A 23,511-nucleotide genomic window follows, 5' to 3' on the forward strand; every position below is an offset into this window, starting at 1 on the left:
CCCACTCTACCTCCTCAACACTGGGCTGGCTCCCTCTTGGACTTCCTCCCTCCTTGTGGCGGGGCAATTACTGTAACTGTCACTTTTTTGTTCTTTCTCATCCAAGGAAGAAAACAGAAAGTTCTTATGCCCCCCCTCCTTCCTGTGCCTTCATTCTTTTTGTCATCCCGGGGTGCGCGGCGTAAACTGTGTCCACTTCAATCACGATGTGCTCTCTGATGAGATGTTAGCTCAGCTGGTGGGCTATTTGGCCTCGGACGGTTAGTTGGGGTAAATAGCCAGTGTGGGCAAATGTCTGTCACGTGCGTGTGTGTCAGTCGACGGCGAGGGGGGTGACCTCGAGATGGGCCGGTTCCACCCAATCCGATGGGCCGCAACGATGCGCGCACACACACACTGACACGCCCGCATGCCCAGCGCCTCAGTGATACATCCCCAATGTCCTCCCTTCCCTCTCAACTTGATGCAAAAAGTTGACCAAGTGGAGTTGCGGCAGACAATCAAATGTGCGGAAAACGACAAAGCCGGAAGGTCCATTTGCGTTTCATCCTTGCGCAACTCGTTGGAAGGATTTTCTTCATTTTGCAATGAAGACGTACGGCAGCTGCACAAGCCATTTCTACGTGGAGAACCAGAATTACTTGTCCTCCTTTCTGCTCTTGCGCTAGTTAAAAGTGACCACACAAGACACCAGAAGACTATTTTGTTGATCGCTTGCGGTGTTTGTACGAAATGCGTGCCGGCCGAGCGGTTTGTGTACTGGCAGCACTCGTATATTTTGCGACTGTGTGTCACACAAAACAGAGTAAACACAGCTTATGGAAGAAACCAAAGCAGCGATCCTTAGTACTTGTCAACAGGCTTTTTTTGTTGCCGTTCTCGCCCCCGATGTGGACAAAAGACAGACCTCTAATGGAGTCAATAATTACAGGCGCTGGCTCTTATGGGCTCCAATTGTGCAAATCCAGACGTGTGCCTGTGCATTAACTTCCAAACTGGGGACTGTGTTCTGTCAAATCAACTCAAAGTGTCATCTCAATGTATGCAGACTCATTCTACCGCATAACCTTGTTGAGGGGTCGTCACGGCCACAAATCTCCATCTTTGAACCACGCCCCCTCGACTTGATGTCGAAACCGGCCTGTGATGACTTCCTAGTTGCCGTGCAATCTTTTTGGTGACTTTTTGGAGGCTCGGCCGAGCGGCATTCTGCGTGCCGTGCCGTGCCGTGCCGTGCCGTGCCGTGCCGTGCCGTGCCGTGCCGTGCCGTGCCGTGTGCTGGCTCCCCATCTGAAGCCTGCCTGATGTCTCAGACTCAAGTCTAAGAGGTTTATCAGCTCTGGCCTAGGAGATTAGACACCGCTTACTGCAGGGATGAATCCACTTTAAACGGTGCATTTGCATTTCAAGACAATCTCAGGAAGCGAGCTTCATCGTTCTTTCCCAACAAATTAGTCTTAGCCTTCTGGGGTTTTTTTTTTTTTTGCAAGTGTTGGTCAAAATGGAACTATACACTACCACCAAAATAACATTTGGACAGTCTTTGGTTTTTGGGGAGACTAAAAACTGGAAAATTGCAAGAAAAAAAAAGTGCATTTGGAAGTTGACTGGTCAAAAGAGAACTTTCCTCCCCCGTTCGACACCAGAAAGGTCCAGGTCCAAGAAAATCAAACGTCAGCCGAGTGCGTAAATGAATACATAAGTTTATTTAAATAAATGCTTTGCCATAACAAAAAAAGACAAAGGTTACAAGAGTACATATAAATTACAAGTAGAATAAATATTACACAGTGATATTCGCTTGAATAATTTGACTTTTATTCTTATTTGTCATTGCAAATCCTGACCATTTGAATTCCCCCCTCCATCCGTCCATCCGTCCATCCATCCGTCCAATTCAGAGCACCAAATTGATGCGAACCAAAGCAAATGTGTTACGTATTGAGAAAAAGCGGTCGTTACTGTACTACCAAAGTATGAAAAGTGAGTTAAAAACCAAAATGGGGAGACACGAGGGAAACGCGGCGAGCAAGTCGCCACTGACGCTGCGCCGCTTGTTGGCGAGAGATGTCAAATGCCGCAGCGGCTCCTCCTCGGCATTTCCTCGGCTCCCGCCATGCTGTCTTACTAAGCGGCGTCTAATGATATGCGCTGGGTCGGGGGAAAGTGGCTCAGCCCTGAATATGTGCACTGTACAAGGTGATCGATCGCTCTTCCTATGTCACCGCCTCGGAATTAAAAAGAAAAGAAAAGAGAAAAGCAGGCCCTCTTGCTGCAAATGATGCAGGGCAGGGCCCCTGTCAACAAATTTCCCCCAAAGCGACCCTTGAAAAGGTGAGCACGACATGACACGGACAACATCAAGTTTTTTTGTTTCTTTCTTTTCTTCTCTTTCACTGACTTCCTTCCTGTTGGACCAATATCAATGCTCGTCTGATTCCTTTGCGGTTGTCGGGAGCTGTCAAATTATATTCACAACTGCAAGCATGTTTTGTTTTGCGTGTTGCTTCGCGTCCAAAACAAACGTCCTCTGGCAGCCGCTCGCAATTTCTCTCTCTCTCTCGGCCAACTATATAGGTACATTGGCAGTCACGCAACAAACAAGAAGATCAAAGAGGCTTGCATGAATCTTAGCTTATCACTTGGGAAGGACAAAACGGAGGTCCAACTGCAGGTCGCACTTCCGATCAAAGCGGGCAAAGGGAATTGTTCCTCTCGCTTGACCGACAGCGACCCCTTGACCCCCGTGTCAGGTGTCGCTCCTAGCGAGGGGCTGTCTGAAAAAGTCAATGTCACCTGGGCGGTGTCCATTTTACCAATGAAATGTATTTGCATGAAGGAAGGCACTGGGAGGGGAAGGGGGGGGTGGGCACACACATATTCACAGATGGGACCAACTCGAGTGAAATGACGCAGCAGAAGCTTTAAAAAAACACACACACACACACACACACACACATTCAAGGACTAGATTTCAAAAACATGGTTCCACCAAAGAGAGAGAGAAAAAAAAGCACGGACGGCTCGGGGTAAAAGCGGGCTACCTGAAGGCAAATCAAAAAGCACAAATGCAAGAGAATCTCGCCTGTCCGGACTTTGTACGTTTGATCGTGCGCTCGACTCAAAAAGTCCAAATTGAGTCCCGTCGGGCGAAAAGCATTTTCCTCTCTTGCCTTTGATTTCACCGTCGCCGTTTGGCAGCGTCTGTTCAAAATAGGCACATTTGGCATATGGGGCTAGCTACGCACGCTCAAAGAGCCATGGGCGTCCTCTTTACGTTGCCAAACCACCAATTCACAGCGGACAGCCGTGTCCGAGCAGTGAAAAAAGAAAATCAAAGCAGGGGAATGAAATTAAACGACATGATTTGGTTTTGTCTGGTATTGGCTGACAAAGCGGGCTAATAGGTAGCACCGGTGACGTGCGCTGAGGTTCCTGACTGGGGAGGCACTGACGTCAATCCCCCACCCCCCCACCCCAATTAGTAAATAAATCTGCCGCATTGTCCCGACCACCTGAAAGCCAGCAACCCGCCCTCTCCCAGTTCCCCAAAAAATAATCATTCCATACACATACTTCTTTCTGTCAGCCAGTTTTCTACAAGGGGTCCCGTGAGCCACATTTAGCGAGATGAGCGTTTGGTCAACAACAGAAGAGGAAAAAAAATATATATACAGGTGTTCTTTTCATTTTCGACATTTTTTCAAAGGGAAATCTCAACCCTCCTGTTATGTATGTCCCGGGTCAAATTGACCCATGTCAAGTATTTTGTTTTTTGTTTTTTTTCCCGGTATGAAACATTTGCTGCTCGGCATAATGGATGATCATAATCAATTCATTTCAAGAACATTGTCGCTGTTCCTGAGAGTGGAACGTAACAGGAGGGTTCACAACTCTTGAGCTGAGACGGGAACATATACGTACACGCGTTGTTCAGAGCGGAAATGTAGGCCGTGCGTCTTGGAAGGGAGGAAAGGGAGGAGGAGAGGGGGGGGGGGGGGGGGGGGGGGTGATGTTTGATTGTGGTCCTCGTATTCTGTTTGTCCTTTACTCGTTGTTGTTGTTGGTGCTCTCCAGGTCTTTACACTGGATGTCTCCGCCACTGTAATCCGTGCCGGGGAGTTGAACGCCGTACTTGTCCACACACCAACAGATGCCGCGTTTGCGGCCACGGGACGCCTTGCACTGCGGGTCCACAAGCGGGATTTGGTCGGACGACAACCCACGCAAAAAAAAGTAGCGGGCGGGAGAAGAGGGCAAACTCACTCACTCACTCACTCACTCACTCACTCACTCACTCACTCACTCACTCACTCACTCACTCACTCACTCACTCACTCACTCACTCACTCACTCACTCACTCACCTGTTTGCGTTTGAAGAATCCTTTTCTGTCACAGTTAGGAAGGTACAAAGAGAGAGCCATGACTCGAGACGTATCTTTCATTCCCTGAATGATGCCGTCCAGTTTTCTCCGGCAGGGTCCCTGCAGACGTCGACCGATTCAAAGGCTTGCTTTGTATTCCGGCAGATCGGCGGCCGCCATACTCACAAACTCGGGCTCGTGTTTGTCCACGGGCAGCGGGGAGTAGTCCATGGCGGAGCCCATGGAGCGCTGCTTGCCCAGCTTCCTCTTCAGCTCCTTGCGCATGGCGTGCACCTTTTTACTGTTGACAATGTCTTTGGTCAGGAGCGGCACCTTGGCCGGCTGCAGCTCCTCCGTCATCTCCGCCGCCGTCGTGTCCTCGTGCTCCCGGGACTCGCGCTCTGAACCCCGACAAAGAAACTGCGGTCAAACTCAAGCCTGCCGTCCACCAAGGGACTGTCTCCGAGACGATGGTATCAGTCGCAAAGATACTCGAATGCCGAAACCTCTTCAGCGTTACATCTTTGCGACCTTTGCTTGTTATTTGATATCGTTACGCCTTCTCTGGCAACGACCAAAAACATTGATTCGGGAAGTCGGGACCCAAAGGCAACAGCGCGCAGGTGTTTGTGGAGACACCAGAGCTCGGCTGATGAACGGCAGCTGACACAAGGCTTCCAAAACACACATTGCCCTTGGAAATCTGTTTTGCTTCCTGACATTTTGTATCCCGGGTCGAGCCGAACCAGGAAAACCATTGTTGGTCTTTTAGGTTTGAGGGACTGCGTGGTTTTTTCGCCGCTGCCAATTTCAAAGAGGGTATTGGATGTAGAAGTCCCGCGCATTGGACAACACCATGTCAGATATTTTTACTAGCGCCGTTAAATCAGAGACCAAAAGATTGGACTCGACACCGGCGTCGATAAGCACTCAACTCCACTCGCACAGCCGGCCAAAAAGGAAGGACCTCGTTCGTAAAGCCGATTGAGTACGGATAGGACGGCTATACCTTGGATTCCGCAAATTGTCTCCGTAGGATCGTCCTTTGTCCTTAGTCCTTTGCTTCCCCTCCCCCTTCTATAAGCCAGCAGCCCGGGCAAAAGAGCTTTGAGGCCACAAAAAGAAGCCCTCGGCCCCCCCTTTGCGCCGCAAGTCGGTTAGCGCGGGGACTTTGCCAGACCTCGACTCGCCGGAGCGCCCGTGCCAGCGGATGACCCCGGTTATATTTATCTGACAAGGAAACCCGCTGCGGTGCAAAGGGCCAAGACGCGCTGAACCGGAGAGGAATTTTGGCTGCGGCCAAATACCGCTGTCCAAATATATTTGTTTGGAGTGAGACAATAGGCTGGTAAAGTCGCCCACCGGTTGCTACACAGCCTGGTTACCGTGGAGAAAGGCAACGGGGACACGAGCCACGAGGAACTGATGTTCAAAGAGCCTGACACAGCTTGAGTGTCTGGAGTCTCTGGTTGGTTGTGTGGGCGCAGGGGGAGGGGGGGGGTCTACAAAGTGATTACCGGAATTGAGTCTTGGGCTTGTGCACAGCCATTTCTTTGAAATGAATCTCGCAACTCATGACTTGGCAGGCCTGGGCTTTGTGTTTGGATGTGTCCTTGTGTGTCTCTCTCTCGCTCTCTCTCACGCAGACGGCACAGCTAAATATAAATACGGCATTCCCGTCTAGGCCACCCCCTGACTGCTCTAGAAAACATACTTAATGCTTAGCCGGCGCGCTATTTGCTTGTGCACACATTTTAGCAGTCTGTTTTGGGTGTGAATAAACCAATCTTTTGTGGGGGTGCGGTCTCCCGATGAGCAGGTGCACCGTGTTTCAGGTAGCCAGCCCTGTCGAAGGAAAAAAAAAAAAAAATGGAGGCCTGGAGACATTAAAGTCAGCCAGGTGAGCCAAGTGGTGCTTGTTGGATTTCCCAGAATGACCGACCACGTGTTGTGTCCGTCCGGCCTTTGCTTGGGTCTGAAATTCCATCTTTTTGAAGATGCACGGGAGTTGCCGTTTCATCTCACCCGTGGCTGCTAGGCTACGCTAATTACGGAGGTAAATGAGCCCGTGACGTTAGTAAACCATCCCTCCGCTTGAATGTTTCACCATGAAGTGAGACAGAGGTGTGAACTAACCGGCAACAATGTTTAGGACTCGGTTTGAAGTTCAGAAACATTTGATCATTTCAATTGGCATGTTTGCGACCCAATAAAAAGTGACAAAATATTTAGAGCCTCGCCTCCCCTCCCCTCACTGAGCTTTCCCAATTCCTGACTCAACATGAATCAGACAAAGAAATTGGGGAATGATTGCAACATTCTTGCTTTTGAGCGAGGTAAATTGTGTCAAAGAAAGAGCTAGCTCCTCATCTTGTGCAGAGAAACCTCTAGCTTTTGTTTTCTGACGAACAATCAGATGCTGAGAAATGGCCAAAGACCAAATAAACAGAGGATGTGAGTTATTCCACAAAGGAAAAACAGCATTGTGGATCAAACAGCTGCAAAGAAATGGTCCATGTCCAAATTTTGCTCTGAGGTCCCGTCCCACCCGCATCTAACTTTGGCTTCCTAATGAGCTACATTGACGGACAAAATCTCTCCTTGGCCTCACAACAAGGGTCAAGGGTCTTCAGTCCCGGTCCTCGGGTGTCCCCGCTGCAGCACACATGATGCAAATGATCAGCTGGAGGACATCGGGATCATTTCAACGGAGGGAGGCATTGCCTGCGACCGCCCTTGCGCAAATGAAACATTTGTTGCTAAGTGGGCAGCGACCAAAACAACACGCCTCGCTCTCAGTCTTCTTTGGAGGAAAGTAAGCCAATAGCAGCGTGGCAAAACAAAAGTCCAAACAGTAGAAGGGATTACCGTTTTGTGTTCTTATGGTGATCGTGTTCCCGATACGCTCTGAGCTGATAATTGAGCGGCCGGTACGAGACCTCGAATGGAGCAAATGTCGCCCGAAATATTTGCCGCCGACTGGTGCGTGTCGGGGGAGACGATTTGTTAACCGGCGACAGCGCCGAGAGTGTCGCGTGTCACCATGATGACAAAGTAACTCCAGATCTTATATCGCTGTCAAAAGCCAATGTAGGCCTTTGGCTTTGGCATGTGCGCTCCGACTCCAACTCGCTGACCTTTTGCCGTAACTGGAGAACCTGCAAGGGATCCGTCTTGTGTGCTCAAGGTGAGACGGACGGACGGACGGACGGACAGGCAGATAGCAACAATGACGAGCTTTAGTTATTTGGCAAACGGATGGAGCTAAAGGTCCTATCTGAAGCTTAAAACGTCTCGCTGCCACAAAGTCCTATCTGTTCCCGGGGGACATCGCGACCCTCCCGATTCAGAGAACTCTTTTGGCCCTAGACTCGGAGATGGAGCCACTAATGAATGCTCTGCTGGAACATGACCCCCAGACACCGCCGTGGCCTTTGCTTACACTACGTAATACAAGAAGGGCGAGTGGAAATTTCGGATTCTTGACTCCCATTGTTGGGCCTCAAAATGTTTGGAAGCCGCTGCGGCTACGGTCATGGCCTCCTGAGCTCCCCTCCGAGCGTTTACCTCGCTCAGCTGCAACTAACCAGAAGCTGGCCTTGTTGCTTCCAATCCACTCGGCCGTTGGACACTCAGAAATCCGAAAGTTTGCTGGGAGTCTGAGGTTACGATGCAAAGGGAATTTAGGGCCACCAAAGGGAAGAAAATGAACCGCTGGCGGCAGGCAACTCACAGACACACAAAAGCAAAGGCATCCCGGATGAGTCCAGAATCAAGAAAGCCTGCTTTGCGCTTGCCAACTATTGAGTTGACAAGTTGCTAACGCCTTTTGGAGTGGCCCACTCTGGAGAAATACCTTGGCGGGATTTGAAGCCTCAACTCACTTCCCTCTCTCTCTCTCTCTCTCTCTCTCTCTCTCTCTCTCTCTCTCTGCTTTGGTCCAACACTCTGTCGTTCTCATTCCGCCGTTTGTCTCGCCAACGGATGCCGATTTAACGCTAATCGGACCCTAGATAGCGCTCGGCACAACTCAAAGAGTCAAGAAAAGCATTCTCGGCCGGATATTAATCAAGTAGCATTTTCCAGAGGGTCCCTCTCGCCTAGTTGGCCTGTGAGATTGCAGATTGCAAATTGGTAAATGAGAGAAATGACTACCAGATCTCTCTAGGTGGCGGCACTGAGTCGCTTTGGATTTGAGTTGAAGTCAAGATTGGGGTGGCTTCCGGCCTGAAGAGAAATGCGTTGCCGTGGTATCGGACACATCGGCGGGTAGAAATATAAAAAATAGATCATCCGCCTGCTTTTTCTGACAAGTGAAGCTGAGAGATGTCAATCAAGCACGGGCCGTGAGATTTGGGCAAACAATCTGCAGAAAGCCTGCTTCGAATCAAATTAAGGCGCTAAGTTAATCAGGTGGCACCTGCCATCTGTCAAACTAACGGCTACTTTACCATTTGGTTTTTTTACATTCGCCCACCATCTGGGGTCTTGATAGAGGCTCGGCCTCGGTAGACGTTAGTCACCTGGCAAGTTGAATTGGAAAGATGCTAATGAATCATCACAAATTCATTTCAAATGAGGAGTAACCGTTTTTGTTGATGACTCACTGATTATATTTGTTGACCGTTCCAATGTTTTTTGTTTTTTTTGTACTCAGGGCAAATTTCATTGGAAAAATGCCATCAAACATGCTGGCTTACTGGCAAACAAAATTGAAAATTGAATTGTTTTTAACTTGGTCGATTCGACCCGTGCAGAGCAGGTTGCGTTGGAAAGCTGCCAGTTTGCAAGTCATGATTTCATTGTAAATTTGTCACCATTTTCATCGCATTGTAGTATTTCATGAACTTGCACATGAGTCAAATTGACCCGCAACACACCCAGGGTGCTTCAACCAGCTTGACATTGCGCCCCGCGGTGCGCGCGCCATATGCACTGAGTTAAGAAGACATCATCGCGATGCCAAAAGCGCCCGCACACCCAGCACGCCCACGCACGCACGCACGCACGCACGCAGGGCCCCCATCATGCACACGTCCTTGCGTTCCTTACCTACGGGCGGGTGCGCCGGCTTGTATCCCTTCTGGTTGCTGCAGGCTCCGCGGCCGTGGAGGAGGGCGTGCAGGGGCTTCTCCTCGCCGCTGCGGGGTAGGCAGCGCAAGCCCTGCGCGCACGTCCCCGTGTAGACGCCGCAAGCCTGGCCCTCGCTCAGCGCGCACGTGAGGCAGCAGCCGCAACCCGGCTCCTTGACCAGCTGGCAGCCGCTCGGGATCGGCGGGCACATGGACCTGGCCTTGTCGTCGCACGGCTCGCACGGCACGTACGAGGCCCAGCAGCAGCAACCGCGCAGTCCCCACAGAAGCGTCCCCAACAGGCACAAAGTCCCAAACATTGTTGTCGTCTCGCCTAGTTATCGCGTAAAAGCGGCGCACAGGAGGAGGCGGAGGAGGAGGACCAGGAGGAGGCGGCGGCGGTGGCGGCGGCGGCGGTGGGGGGAAAAGTGGACCGCTCTAATGAAGCACAATGCCTCAATCAGATAATCCAGTCTTAAAAGCTAAAGCCAAGAGTCTTTATCCAAGTGGCGCTGCGATCGAATTCAAAACAAGAGCAAAAAGCACCTTAATTGGAGACGTGCACAAGTTGGCGCCCCAAACCCCCCAAAGGATCGCCCGCTGCAAAAAGAAGACGCTCCAAAAAAAAAAAAAAAAAAGCAAAAGTCTTTGCGTTAGAGGGCGCCAAAAAGGCCAACAACTATAGCTGCATGCGCTCCCCTTCAATTAGTGCGACTTTCTCCAGCGGAGGCTCCGGAGCAGACTGATCAACTTGGGAGCTGCTTTGGCTTTTTAAAAACAGCCCGACGAGTCCAAACCCCGAACTATGAATACGCTCAACAGCAGCCGGGAAGGCAAGGCAAGGCAAGACAAGGCAAGGCAAGGCAAGGCAAGGCAGGGAAGGGAAGGGAAGGGAAGGGAAGGGAAGGAAAGGGAAGGGAAGGAAAGGAAAGGAAAGGGGAGGCAAGGGGAGGCAAGGGAGGGGAGGGGAGGGGAGGGGAAGGGAGGGGGGGCGCACTTGTTCCACGGCTTGGAGCTACGCCAAAACTCTCTCGCTGTCTCTCTCTCTCTCTCTCTCTCTGTCTCTCTCTGTCGCTTTCTCACCCCCCCCCCACACACACACACACACACACACAGGCTGAGCTCATGCTGAGGTGCAAGACAGAAAGAAAAGTCACCACATTGAGCAAACTGAGCATTGCAACATCCTGACGACAAAAGTGATCATAATCAAGAAAAACAACAACTTTGTATCCTCCTGTTGCGTTTCATGACTAAAGCAAAAATACCAATGTGACTCGCTGCATGTGTCAAAATATCATCCCATCAAGAAATGAATGATATGAGGAAGGAAGGAAGGAAGGAATTCAGTTTAGCCAAGGTTGTTAGTGGAAAGTCTTTGCCACACGTGTATCTTTGGGCTCTGCTGAGTGACAAACACTTCAAGTTTGCCTCGCCCCAAAAAATAAATCAAATGATCTTTCTAAAATTCAGCGACCAACTGGGCTTCTTCATCAAGGAAAAGTGGAGGAAAGTCTTAATTGGTGTCAAGGAAATAAATTGAAGCAATGACGAGCCTGGTGGCCCGCACACTGGCGCGCGCACACACACACACACACACACACACACGCACACACACACACACACACACACACACGCGAGGAGAGACGCTGTTCGCGTGTGTTGCAGGCGAGCCTGACAAGCTAGTCTTTCGCTGACATTGTTGTCTGCATCCACAATAAGAGCTGATTGTTTCAGCGTGTGCTGCGCACATGTCATCCTTGGGCTGGCCGGCCAAGCTCAAGGCTGTTCTTTCCATCTCTGCAGCAAATAGATAGATCACTTGTCCTTCGTGTATCACACGCTGCGTTTGCTTTCCAACAACTTGCCACGAATACTCTTCACAATGGTACCTAACTTTGTATGAAGTACTTATCGTGTGTGTCCACTAGGAGGCACTGTTAGCGACGCTAAAGGGCGCAGGCTCATCTGTGGCAGGCAGGCAGGCAGGCAGGCAGCTATAGTGTTGTGTACAGCTGTATGGCAGGCTGAGTGTCAGTGCGGCTATTGGACGGTACCGCCGGCGAGCCCAAAATAGACACCCGAGGGTTTGTTTTTAGCAAGAGCCTTTTCGCTCCAGAGAGAGTCAAAATAAGTCGTGACACGTTTGGAAGTTGACTTTGGATCCGTCGGCCCATTATGCGTGCTCTTTTGCATGCATCTGCAGCAAATGGCCTTTATTGTGCAAGGACCCGCTCTGAAGCGGTCGCCAGTCAGTCGCAAGCGGACGTAAGGATAAACAATTTTCAGGCTTTAATGGCAGAAAGAAATTCCAGCGGCGAGCTATCAGGAGAGTTAAATACACAAAAATAAATCAGGTCAAGCGAACGCGATGATGACTAAAAAAGACCAACGACAACACGGTGTGCGAGACAACCACCTCTGTCAAACATTGCAGCGTCGTTTCTTTTCCTCTTTCCGTGCATTGACTTTCAAAACAAAAGGCCATCGTACGTATGCCTTCTATTTTGGGCAAGGAGCGAGCGAGCGAGCGGCGTGCTCTCGTCGACTGACCCTGCAATTTTCCAGATTCCCTCCACTCCCAAAGTGGACATTTCAAGTGCCAAAGTCTTGATCGAAGACAGAAAGGGCCAGACGCTGCCAGAAAGCGCTCGTTAAAACAATTCAGCTGGATCGTAGATATTAGTTTGTCTTTGCAGTCATTCGATCGGTTCCCTAATCATTCTTGCGGCTGCGAGTCCGTCCACACAAGTCCGGGTCGCTCGCTCCTCGCAGATGACGTGAAGGGGCAAAGCGGACGGACGGACGGACGGACGGAGCCCTTCTGACTCGGGCTGACGCTCGAGCGGGGAATCCATTTTCTTCGGGAATGTAAACCGTTGTGCGGGAAAGAACGTCATTGCCACGGAGTCAGTTTGGGATTGATTTTTCCCATCCGTAATCAATCTGGCCCAAAGTAAACCAGCCTCCGATGCTCTTCTTTGGCTTTCTGGGTTGCTTGAACGTTGTTATTGTACAAATCCAGCTTTGCATTTGTGCCAAGAATAACAAAATGTTGACTTTACGCACAATACGGTCAACTCTTAATCAAGATATGAGTCACGGGGGAAACTCCCACCGAAAACAAACGCCCGTATCGGCGTCAGCCTCCAAAATTTGTTTGGAAATCATTTTGAAAAGGTACTTCCAGAAATGGACTGACTTTTGCAATCCAAATGAGATTGTAGGTCTCGCTCTGATGAAAACAGCTCACCTATTGTTGCTCTTTTCTACCTGGCTTGTCCCCAAGTTGACAGTGTTGCCATAGCGGCATTGTCAACAGCACGCTGGGGAGATTGCGAGCTGCGGGTTTCAATTACCATCCAAATGGCTGCATGTGACCGCGAAAGGACCCGCACCATCTTGTAACGCGAGACCGAGCACAGCCAGCACAGCCAGCGCAGCCAGCGCAGCCAGCCCAGCCAGCCCAGCCAGCCGGGATGGAAACGCGGCAGATTGAGATAAGATGCCTGTTAAACTTCAAACTGTACACACGTGCGAGTCTTTTTATAGTCCATTAATGTATGCTACGCCTGGCCGAAAGCATTTCCAAAACAAAGCCCATTTCAACACGTGCGCCAAGCCATGCGGAGACGTTGGCGGGACGGCAACGCTCGAGCTTTGCGGCCTGGTCCGAGGCCAAACATTTACGCACACGCAAGCGCGCTTCCGCGAGCCAAGCCTGGCTTTTGTTAAATGCTCATGTATCTGTGCGCTGTCCATTTGTATCATTTGACCCCCAACCGATTTGGGGATTTTGGATTGAGCCAGAAAAGATGATATCTTTCTTCTGGAGGGAAAATAAAACAATGGCAGAATGACAATTGAATGTCTCGAGGAATAATCTTAACCCTCCAGATTGAAAATGGAGGATTTATTCCGGAATCACCAAGGTCGTTTCAAAGTGAAAACAAATAGACGCTAGCTAGCATAGCTAACAGCTGGCGATTGGCACAATTGGAGCTGATAACCAGTCAAGTTGTTCTCCAGGGGTTAGCCTCTCCGAGCCTCTTACGTGCTGCGGACGGCTTGGAACTTTTCTTGACTTGTGGTTGTCAAAAGGGGAAAGCGGCTCAGCCTGCTCTCGCTTGAGTCACGCACCGCAACCTTGGACTGGAGATGAGCGTGATGTCGTGTCAGAGGGAGCGTGTCAACTGCAGGTCATCGGCCATCGCGAGCCATTGCGGTTTACTTTGGGGTTTTTGTGTTTTTATTGGCATCCACGTACCGAGAAGAGAAACGCACGCACCATCAAACGTTCCTTGATGCCAAATCAATGTGTGCGTATATTCTATAATTTACCATATGGCAACGAGCTGACCCCCCCCCCCCCCCCCCCCCTAAATTACCAGTTGCGTCGACTCAACCTCGGCTCTGTTTTCGCTGCAATGTATTAAGGTTTTCCCTCCAAAAACCACAGCGGCCAGCTATAATGAGGGGACATGTTTCATAAAAACTTGCAGGCTTTCAGTTGAGTGCGATTTTATGGTAGCAGAAATGTAAAAGACCAAAAAAAAAAAAAAACAACATTTGGCTGAGCTGTAAATCAGAAATTACACCCCGTTTGTCGAGGCATAAAAGTGACTGCGAGGCTCTCTGATTAGAGAGTGGCTTTGAATTTTGATTTGGTCAAGGCTCTGGCTGGCGGTGACTGTCATGCAGCAGCGGCGGCGGCGGCCCATCCAGAACGGGCCCGGAGGACAGCGAAGCTTTTGCAGCCTATGTAATTACATCGCAAATGATTCAAAGCCAAACACCGACCGAGGCCTTCATTTGCAAAAGCAGCCTCTGGCGCTCGGGACTCAGAGGACACCTCCGACGTTTGCACCTGCAAAAGGCCGACCGATGGCGTTGAAGAGCCCAAACTCCTAGCAAAGGGAGATCTGCGAGTCTGATGTGTTTGGCTCTGCGCAGGCAGATCCAATGAATGTGTTTTTGTGGGCAGGTCGGAGCCAATGAATCTTAAAAGCGCGAGTGACCTTCGCCAAGTTCAGCGTTCATCTCGGTGAATAAACACGTGCGTAATAATTAACTCGCCGTGAACCCGGATTGGCTTTGTCGAAGTCATCGCTCAGTACTCCCTGCTCATTCTTCACGCGGACAATCGTAAATTGCGCAAGCTCAGCGTTTCAGGTCATCCAGCCCTGAAACGGAGATTTTTCTTTTCTTCCAGGTTCAATGTCTTGATTCAGCACAATGCAAGTTTACAGACTGTTTGCCGGCGTCATCGCTCTCTCTCTCTCTCTCGCTCTCTCTCTCTCTGCATGACTAGCACGCAGGTAGCGACGGCGCAGTGGAAAACGGATCGCTTCGAATCGATCATGTGTTTTCGTTCTTTGCGGCGTGTCGCCATCTCGACTAACCTTGAAAGCAAACAGGCTTTCCAGGGATTGCCTGGATTTGGCTTCCGAGAATTGGCAAAGTGAGCTAAAGCAAAACGAGTGAATGCCAAAGCATTCTGCATTATTGAAGGCTATAGGAAACATAGTACCTCAGTGAAGGCCTCCGCCATATTCACACGGGCTAGAAGGAGGCGTGGAGTTGCTGCCAACGGCGCAGTTTCTTCTTCTCACTCAACTGAGACGACGTCTATTCTCCACATGTGTGTCGGAACATCTGCCTGGCCCAAAATAACTGAAACACACACAACAAATTTCAGTGAAAGAATATTCATCTTCCGTGTCCGTACACAAAGCGAGTCCAAGATGGGGATGACATCATCGGCGGGCATGTTTAGGACGGTGGGCATCGCTCTGCTAAAACCTTCCATGTGTGCCGAGGGAATCCATCAAGCGGAACTGTGCGTGGGCAATGCCACACTGATGCTAATCTTCTCTGCCATAATCAGCATCCATCAAAAGGAAGGGAATGAATGACATGCTGAATGACCTCCAATCTGCTTGAGATCATCTTGATAAACCACAAGTTCACAAGTCTCGCTGCCTGCCTGCCTGCCTGCCTGCCTGCCACAAAGCCATATTTTGGCAGGCTCAAACATTTTTACGTCCGGACGGTGCGATGAAGAACTTCACTTGAACAACGTGGCGCGTGGTACGCACCTGGAGCAGAAAAACTGCTGCGCTCGGCACTTTGAGCGCAGCATCTGGAGGTTAATGACCTCGCAACAAAACTTCCCAGCAGGTTCTTATAAAATGCGGAGCTCTCGTTTCTTTGCGTGCAGTCCCGAGTGCCAAGATACATCATCACCCTGATTCAAGGACAAGAACTCACCCAGAAGGTTTCTGAACGTATATTTCTCAAGGCTCACATTTGCGGAGACAAAGGCGTGTTTGTTTGTTTGTTTGTTTGTTTGTTTGTTTGTTTTTTCCCAGGCTGCCAGTATCGTGCGTATATCCCGCCGAAGCGCAGCAAAGGAACGCACGCTGTTTTCTTTCCTTGACGTCACGTTGACGCTCTCTTGAGGAACGCGCGCCGAGTTTCTCCACTGCTTCTTATCTGGACGACATCTTCGAGCGAGCATGACGCCAGCTCGAAAATGGCTGTGGAAACGGAGGTCGCGTCAATGCCAAATTTGACGGGGTGGCAATACGGCGGGAATGAACCAGCTCCAGTGACTTGAGTAACAGAAGAACTTGGAGCCCAAACTGTTATTAATGGTGCCAATAATGAGTTGAGACAAAGTTTATTGGGACTTCTTTTTTTTTCTTTCTTCATTTCCAGCACTTTTGGATGAGTCGACATAGCCCGCCGGGTCAAAGTGACGCAGGAACATTTTTGCTGTTGCTGAGAAAATCAGATCAGAGGAGGGCGAAGATCAAATATGTGCTTCTTCACAGCTCACTTGGGAGCTCCACGTCCACACTGGATCCGCATGGCTCGCGCTGTGTTGTGAAAGTCCCGCTCGCTCGCTCGCTCGCTCGCTCACGTGCTGTGATTTACTGGCGCTATCTGAGCGAGGACGGCGCAAGCGCTGCTATTCCGAGCTTGATTTGCAGCCTTGTTGTCAACGAGTCTTTGGGTCCGACAGATTGAGAGCGAGGCCAACGCCGCCTATGGACGCCATTGTTTGACACATAGAATGCCAAGATGTATTTTCCAAAGAGGAGGCCAAATGTTTGGATTGAGTAGCACCTGCACTTTGCACTTTTTTGCATCCAGATCTGGAAAAAGGAAGGAAGAAAAAAAGGCCTTGGAAGTTTGAAGCCATCAATTCCTCACATGAGCCTTTTATCGAATATGTCAAAAGTTTGAGGAAAAATGATTCGGGGCAGGGGAGGTCATTAAATTTGAGTGCAAACATATGAGGAGGGAACTCATGCAGTCATCATTTCTCCGCAAGGCTGCCGTTCTACCGAGAAATCTTTCATCGAATGATTTGCTTGGACTTTTTCGACGGGTGTCATTTACTGAGCCCGGCTCCGGATAACAATGAAATCAAACTTGGGCGTACGGACAAGGTGATCCAATATTTCAGTGGCCATTTTGAAAGGCCTCCTTTCTTTCTTTCTTTCTTTCTTTCTTTCTTTTTCTTTCTTTCTTTCTTTCTTTCTTTCTTTCTTTCTTCCCCCTTCGGCTTTTTGGGCCGACAGCTGAAAAACAGCGCACCTTCCAAGTGTTAGCAAGAATTCCTTGTAAAGTTTTCCACGCTCCTTCCATCTGCTGTGTAACAGCTGCTGCAGATTGGTTTCCTCTTTGCCAAAGTTTGTCAACACGGTTCTTTTCACCGGCGTCCATTTTGCGTCGTCACGAGTGCTTGTCGGGCCCTTTTCTTCTTCTTTATCAACGGAGCCGTGCGAGTACCATGGAAACATGTTCGAAGACGTAATCCTTGAGCAAACATCTGAGGCGCACGGCCCACTTGATCCAAACGACCGTGACGCCGCGGACCAATCAGATAAGAGCGGCAACCCGACGAGGCAGGTTGCCGCCACCTTTTGGACCCAGCTGCGTCTCGTAACCGCTGATGAGGCACTTTCTCTCGGCGCCAGATCCATCAAATGCCTTTGATTTCATTTGGGTGGGAGGCGCTGCCACAGAAAACACAAAGCAAAACAGAACGGAATCAATCACGACTCGTCCTTCTTTTTGATGACGACGTCGGGCCACAACAGCAAAAACTCTTTTGGTTGATGCCATGTTGTTTTCTTCCAGAAGGTGACCACGTTGGCCTTCATCTTCCGGTCAAGTTCTCTCTCTCCACGGACGGACCTTGCTTTGTCAAGTTGGGTCAGGAAGGGGCCTTCTCAGATTTCCATTCACTGACTTTGGGACCAATCTTCTGGACAATTTCATGCCCCCCCCCACCCCCCGATAGAACAAAAACCATGAATGGTGGCAGAGGCCGCTTTCAATCTGCCAATGAGGACAAGAACGGTCGCTCTCCGTACGGTACTATTGTTGGAAATAGGCGGCGTAACGAAAGCGGATGATCCGCTGGCAGCGGGAATATAGTGGTAGTGTCTCGTTGCATCAGGGGAGTAACCGGTTTCTAGTTTCATCCGCCGCGCGAAGAGTTGAAAAGGGATACCTGAAGAGGACGTCACTTGATAAGCGATGCCCGCGGAACCTAAGCGGGATAATAATAGTTTGGTGCAGGATATAATCACATGGGTGCTTGCTTGGGTGGGTGAGGTGATTGCTCTGAAGCTACACGCGACTTGCACACCCAAAGACAGATGTACACTTTTTTCTTCAAACCCGACACTCGTTGCAGTTGGAAGGGTGCTTGCCTCTGGCTGTTGGATTGAGTGCCCCTGATTCGCCAGAAATTCCAATTTATTATTATCATTTTTTATTTGTATTATATCTTTTTCTTTTAGTTCAATTTATGTATTTTTACGCTTGCTACAGTTGCGGTATCCGTCACGAAACAAAAACGGAACGGGAAAGCACAAAAATACTTCACGTTGACATTGGACTTGTACACGTTACTGCCATCTCCATATAGAATCTGTGCATTTGGCGAGAGGGAGGCGCGCTGCCACAATGCGTGTGCGTGCGTGCGTGCGTGCGTGCGTGCGTGCGTGGAGCCATGCATAAGGTCCATCCATAAATGAAAGCTTATGCAAAGGTCTTGTGGGCGACTCGTGATGAATTGCACAGCTCGGGCGCACTGCGGTGAAGGCACGCCGCTTTCATTTTGCAGCTGCTTGCCTGATACGCACCGTCAAGCGCCCTTCCCACCACATACCAGAGTGCCCAAAATAGGTTTTGGGGAGTTTTTTTTAGCATGCATAACACCAAGTTGACTTATTAATAAAGTGTTCTCTTGCTAAGAGGTTGATTGGTTCAACTTTTTGGTTACCTCTCAGTAAAAACGTCAGTCAGCACGTTTGCAAATATTTTGGCGTTCAATCGTTCAAGCACAAGATGGAAGACTTTTGCTAAGGCCGCATCTGCGCAAGATCTTCGTCGCGTAAGATGTTCTTACAACAATCCCCAACGGATTCAAGCCAGACCAGATGCACTCGTCCACCTGAATGCGCTTGTGGCAGATATGAGGGTCACGAGCCATGACGGTAGCACAACTAGCAAGCTAGCTGAGGTATCATCCATCCACCCATCCCTCCATCCATCCATCCATCCATCCATCCATCCATCCATCCATCCATCCATCCATCCATCAAAACGCCAACTTCCTTCCAACTCTATTTACGCATATTCTGACCAAAGTCCACGCAAGGCGCCAAATGTGATCAAAACATCACGTCTCACCCAGACATCTTCATGGCACTCGAGAAAGGTGAGTGGAACAGGGCGTGAAGGGATCCATACGCTTTTCTGGACTTTCTCACAGTTTGTTTGACTTGCCAGATAATTCCAAGTGATCTGGCGAGGCCCGCGGGGAACTACCGCAGGCGGGCTGTCAGGACGCTGGACAGCCGCCAAACATATCGTTAGTCGCGGCTCCGTGACGTGGCCTCGTTCCTCGACAAGGAAAGCCCGCTCTGCCTACTCTGCTTTTTTCCAACCGGCTCCTTGCATGAAGTAGCACAAACGGGCTCACCTGGATTCAGTTGCACCAAACGTGCTCACCTGGATTCAGTTGCACCAAACGTGCTCACCTGGATTCAATGGCACCAAACGTGCTCACCTGGATTCAATGGCACCAAACGTATTCACCTGGATTCAATGGCATCGCACCAAACGTGCTCACCTGGATTCAATCACACCAAACGGGCTCATTTGTGCCACTTCAGGCTGTCGTCGAGGAAAGATGAAGTAAGCCTCAAACTGAAATATTACGTATTTGTCGTGTGATGCCGCCAATTGATAAAAAAGCAAGTTTTAGTCTTTCGGCTCATCCTTCTAGCTACATTTACATTTTAGTCAATGAAAAGTCCAAAAGCTTTTTGTGGAGTCTAAATTTCCAAATAACAGTCTTTGAACAAATGCACATCGGCAACACAAAACCGAACAGCCTTTTTGCCACTTTTTGCTTTGTCAGCAAGAGGACAAAGCTGAGATTGGTTTTCAGCCCCATCACACTGGATTGCTCTTGGCATGTTTGGTAAACATAAGGCGAAGCGCCCCCCACCCCCCAACCTTGCACCTTCCCCGATCTATCCCTTGGCCGTTGTGAAGGCGGTGGCTGGCGACGTTTGCAAATGTCAACAAGACGGCCGCTCTTTTTACGACACATCCGTCCGTCCCCTCGCGTCGGAAGGAATCGATTTCACAGTGACAGCGACACGCGTTCGCAGATGAGCACGTGTGAAAAGGGGGGGGCCTCCGTTGAGCGGGAAGCGAGCCGACTGGCCGGCCGGGTTCTACCCCGTGGAGAGAGTTTGGCGCACAACCAGGTTCCCATGCACTGACATTTGCAAAGTTTCAGGGTGTGCCGAATGCTGGCTCGCGGCATGCCAAGTGAGTCTGAAGCCAACGAGCCAGCGAGCCAGCCAGCGAGCCAGCCAGCCAGCGAGCCAGCCAGCGAGCGGCGGCTGAACTTTTGAACCTGTCACCTTGCCTTTCTTCCCCACAACTACATGTGAACTTTGCCTGCTTTTGTGTTATGAGCCGAAGATGGACTCTGAGTGAACTTTCGGCTCGTTCCCCGTTTGGACGCACGCAGGCACAAATACTCCCCCCCAACACATGACGAGCGCGCGACAAACTCCAGCAGGAATTCATTATTTGTTCGAACGGTTTGACTTAAATGATTGCAACTAGAGGCTGGAGCGGACATTTTGTTTCTTTGCTCCTGTTCAAAATGGTATAAAATATGCACGTGCTCATTTATAGTCAAGTCAAGTCAAGTTTATTTGTATAGCCCTAAATCACAGACAGTCTCAAAGGGCTTCACATATTTATAGGGTTAGGCTTGTGAGTTTTTCCACCTCCACAGGGGAATGTGAAAAAGGATTTTGTTTGTGCTGAACCATGAAAACATGGTGTGATTATCAACATTGTAAAAATGGTGTTATTTTGTCAATTTGAGCGGCAACATTGATGACTCAGCACATACGTACATTGAGCCATCCTCAATATTGTTGGATTTGATTGGTCCCTCTCAGCACATTCCTCAAATGCATCTCCTGAAGATGGGAGCAAGAAATGAAATGTGTCAGATGGAGCCCAGCAGCACCTGGATCTGGCTGGCCGGGTGGAAAAATCCTTGGGCTCGCTCGCTCGCCCGCTCACGTCCGTAGCCCGGCTCGCTGTCGCTCTGCCCCGCTTCCATCTCACTGGAAAGTCTTTTTCAGCTGCTGGAAAGTGAGACGGACGCTCCCCGGCGAGCCTAAATAAATACTCCCGTCTCAAATGTCTTTGCGTGCGGCGGCGCTCTGCTGGAGGATGGTTCAATTAAGCGGCAGGCAGGCAGGCAGGCAGGCCGGCCGGCCAGCCCAATCTTTTTCTAAAAATCTACACACCCTTGTTTACACGTCATGTCAAGTTGAATCAGAACACACGTGCATTTTTTTGTTTGTTTCTCGACAAAATGGATCATATACTCTGACGGCAGAACAAAACAAAAGCAAAGAAAGGAAATGAGTCAAGTAGATAACAAAGCCGTTCATGTGGCTTTGCATGGTCGCGCACGGTGAATCCATCCTATCGTGTCGCCCCACCAATTTTTCAGATGATAGCACCGATGACTTTTAGCAAACTTTTTTTCCAGCTGTTTGGAGCAGAAAATGAGCACTTCATAAAACAGCTAGAAGGAAGGAAGGGAGCGTGCAGGTGCTGGGATGCATGTTGAGCTCAAAATCCAGGAGCAGTGAATTTGCCCGCATGTCAGATTTATGCGATAGCTCGCAATCATACCTTTAAGATGCTTAAGAGACTTGAAGGGTCCCAAAGCTCCAGTCGGAAGGAATAATTGATTGCAAATGATTTTGCAGAGCTTCCAGCTCCAGCTGGCCCGGGGAGAACCGACAGACCTGAAAAGTGAGAGGGACTTTTCATGAAAAAAGCTTCCAGCTCCAATGATGCTCTCTTTGCGAGCCAAAAGCTCCGGCCCGCCAATCTCTGGTTAACCCTAAACCAATTAGCCTGACTGCTGGCGACAGGAGAAGTGAGGATGGGCCCCACCTACCAAATGATGATGCTTGGATTTTTGGACAGATGGGATTCCTGGGTGGGGTCAGCGGAAGCCTCGGTCTGCTCTGGCCATCTGGAAAAGTGCTCTAATGATGAGGTGAAGAAAAGTGCCTCACCCCCCCTGGACCTTCAGCACCAGCCAGTGATTTGTGCCATGCGAAGGAAGAAGGAAGAAAAAAAAAAAAAAAATGCTCCTTCCAGCTGTCCTGTGATTCTTTCACCATTTGTGTGAGCCTGCCGCCAGCTTCCTTCCTTCCTTCCTTCCTCTCTTCTGATTGGCTTGCTCACATTTGGTGAGAAATTCGACAGAGGCAATTTTACAACATTGGAAACGCTCCGATTTTTTTTTTTTTTCTGGCCTTTCTTTTTGGAGCAGGAACTCATTTGCAGAGACCGAAAATACCTCACAGTGCGTACTTGGTAAGATAAAGCAGTAGGAAGGCGGAGCCTGAGACCAGTTCTGTCATCTGGAGCGCGTTTGAAGCCGGGGCCTTAGACCAGTTGGGCAATCTGAACGGCGAGCCACGACGCCACCTAAAACAAGAAGTTACAGTCACATTGGAAGCGTAAAACCCCAAGCCAAAGCCCAAAAGGTCCAGGAATGCCAAAGAATAAAAACACATCGTATTCAGTCACTTAAAATATACGAGAAAGTTGCATATCAGTTGATACCTCAGCGTGTGTGCGCGTGCGTGTCCTTCTTGGGACCTGAACTGAAGCGAGTGCTTTTGCTTTGGCTTTTCCACGCTTGGAAAGACTTGAGGAGTCCAATCTCTTCCGGCGCTTGTCTTCAGCTCTTTGGAGGCCACAATGCCAGAGTCCTTCTGTCGCTTTTGTCGATGACTTCTTTCGCAAAGGAGAAGAACGTGTGAGAGAGGAGATACTGGACCACATACGGGTCCTGTACCGTTGTGTAACGCTCCGTATTGACAAAATGCAAGTATCGTACTCTATTGATTTTTATTTCTTTTTGGATGAAGGCCCTAAACGACTCTGGATTTTAACGTGGTGTCCTTTTCCACTGGTCCCAACATCAAGGCCCGTCTGTCGGTCGGTCGGTCCGTCATCTTTGCCTGTAATGAGAATTGTTTGGAAGAAGAAGGAAGCGGATTATTGTCCGCTTCTCTCGGCCTCTGCCAAAGTCATTGACGGTGGACGGACGGAAGATCCATTTTGACAAATCACATTTGGAATATGGGAGCACAAGTGAAGCGGTTATCAATGCAAAGAGCCAAAGAGGAGGAGGCGGAGCCTTCCATTGGTGAGTAAGCAAATGTCTTGGGTTGGGCAGGGCAGGGCAGGGCAGGGCAGGGCAGCACGTGCTCGCTGATGCATGCAACATGTACTGTTTCCAAATCTCATTTCCACCAGCAGACATATTGCGAAGCCACCTATTTTGTTCCCGCGCGAGGAGTTAAAATGCAAACGACCGGCCGGCCAGCCGTTAATCTCATCAGGGAAGGAAAAAGTTCGTGTTGAGTTTAATCACAGGTTCCGCTTTTTACGTGCATCCACACGTCTGTATGGATGGAA

At 49.8% G+C, this 23,511-nt stretch overlaps 1 protein-coding gene and 1 long non-coding RNA gene across 3 annotated transcripts; both read right to left on the reverse strand.

Moving 5' to 3' along the window:
• Nucleotides 1-1,687: 1,687 nt before the first annotated feature.
• igfbp5b (insulin-like growth factor binding protein 5b) lies at nucleotides 1,688-10,341 on the reverse strand. Its single transcript, XM_049728871.2, has 4 exons — nucleotides 9,419-10,341; nucleotides 4,553-4,767; nucleotides 4,367-4,486; nucleotides 1,688-4,185 (listed from the first exon to the last, which is right to left on the reverse strand). The coding sequence occupies exons 1-4, from the start codon at nucleotides 9,756-9,758 to the stop codon at nucleotides 4,048-4,050; spliced, it is 813 nt and encodes a 270-aa protein (XP_049584828.1). The 5' UTR covers nucleotides 9,759-10,341; the 3' UTR covers nucleotides 1,688-4,047.
• A 187-nt stretch (nucleotides 10,342-10,528) lies between these two features.
• Nucleotides 10,529-23,145, reverse strand: LOC125974061 (uncharacterized). 2 transcript variants are annotated; one of them, XR_007483367.2, is made up of 5 exons: nucleotides 22,651-23,145; nucleotides 21,974-22,512; nucleotides 21,703-21,818; nucleotides 15,709-17,465; nucleotides 10,529-15,111 (listed from the first exon to the last, which is right to left on the reverse strand). It is a non-coding gene; the product is annotated as an uncharacterized lncRNA (long non-coding RNA). The 2 variants fall into 2 exon arrangements; XR_007483366.2 differs by lacking the exon at nucleotides 15,709-17,465 and having other exon boundaries at nucleotides 22,651-23,141.
• Between the last annotated feature and the right edge of the window lie 366 nt (nucleotides 23,146-23,511).

This window comes from Syngnathus scovelli, chromosome 8, assembly GCF_024217435.2.
Source record: "Syngnathus scovelli strain Florida chromosome 8, RoL_Ssco_1.2, whole genome shotgun sequence".
NCBI classification, from domain to species: Eukaryota; Metazoa; Chordata; class Actinopteri; order Syngnathiformes; family Syngnathidae; genus Syngnathus; species Syngnathus scovelli.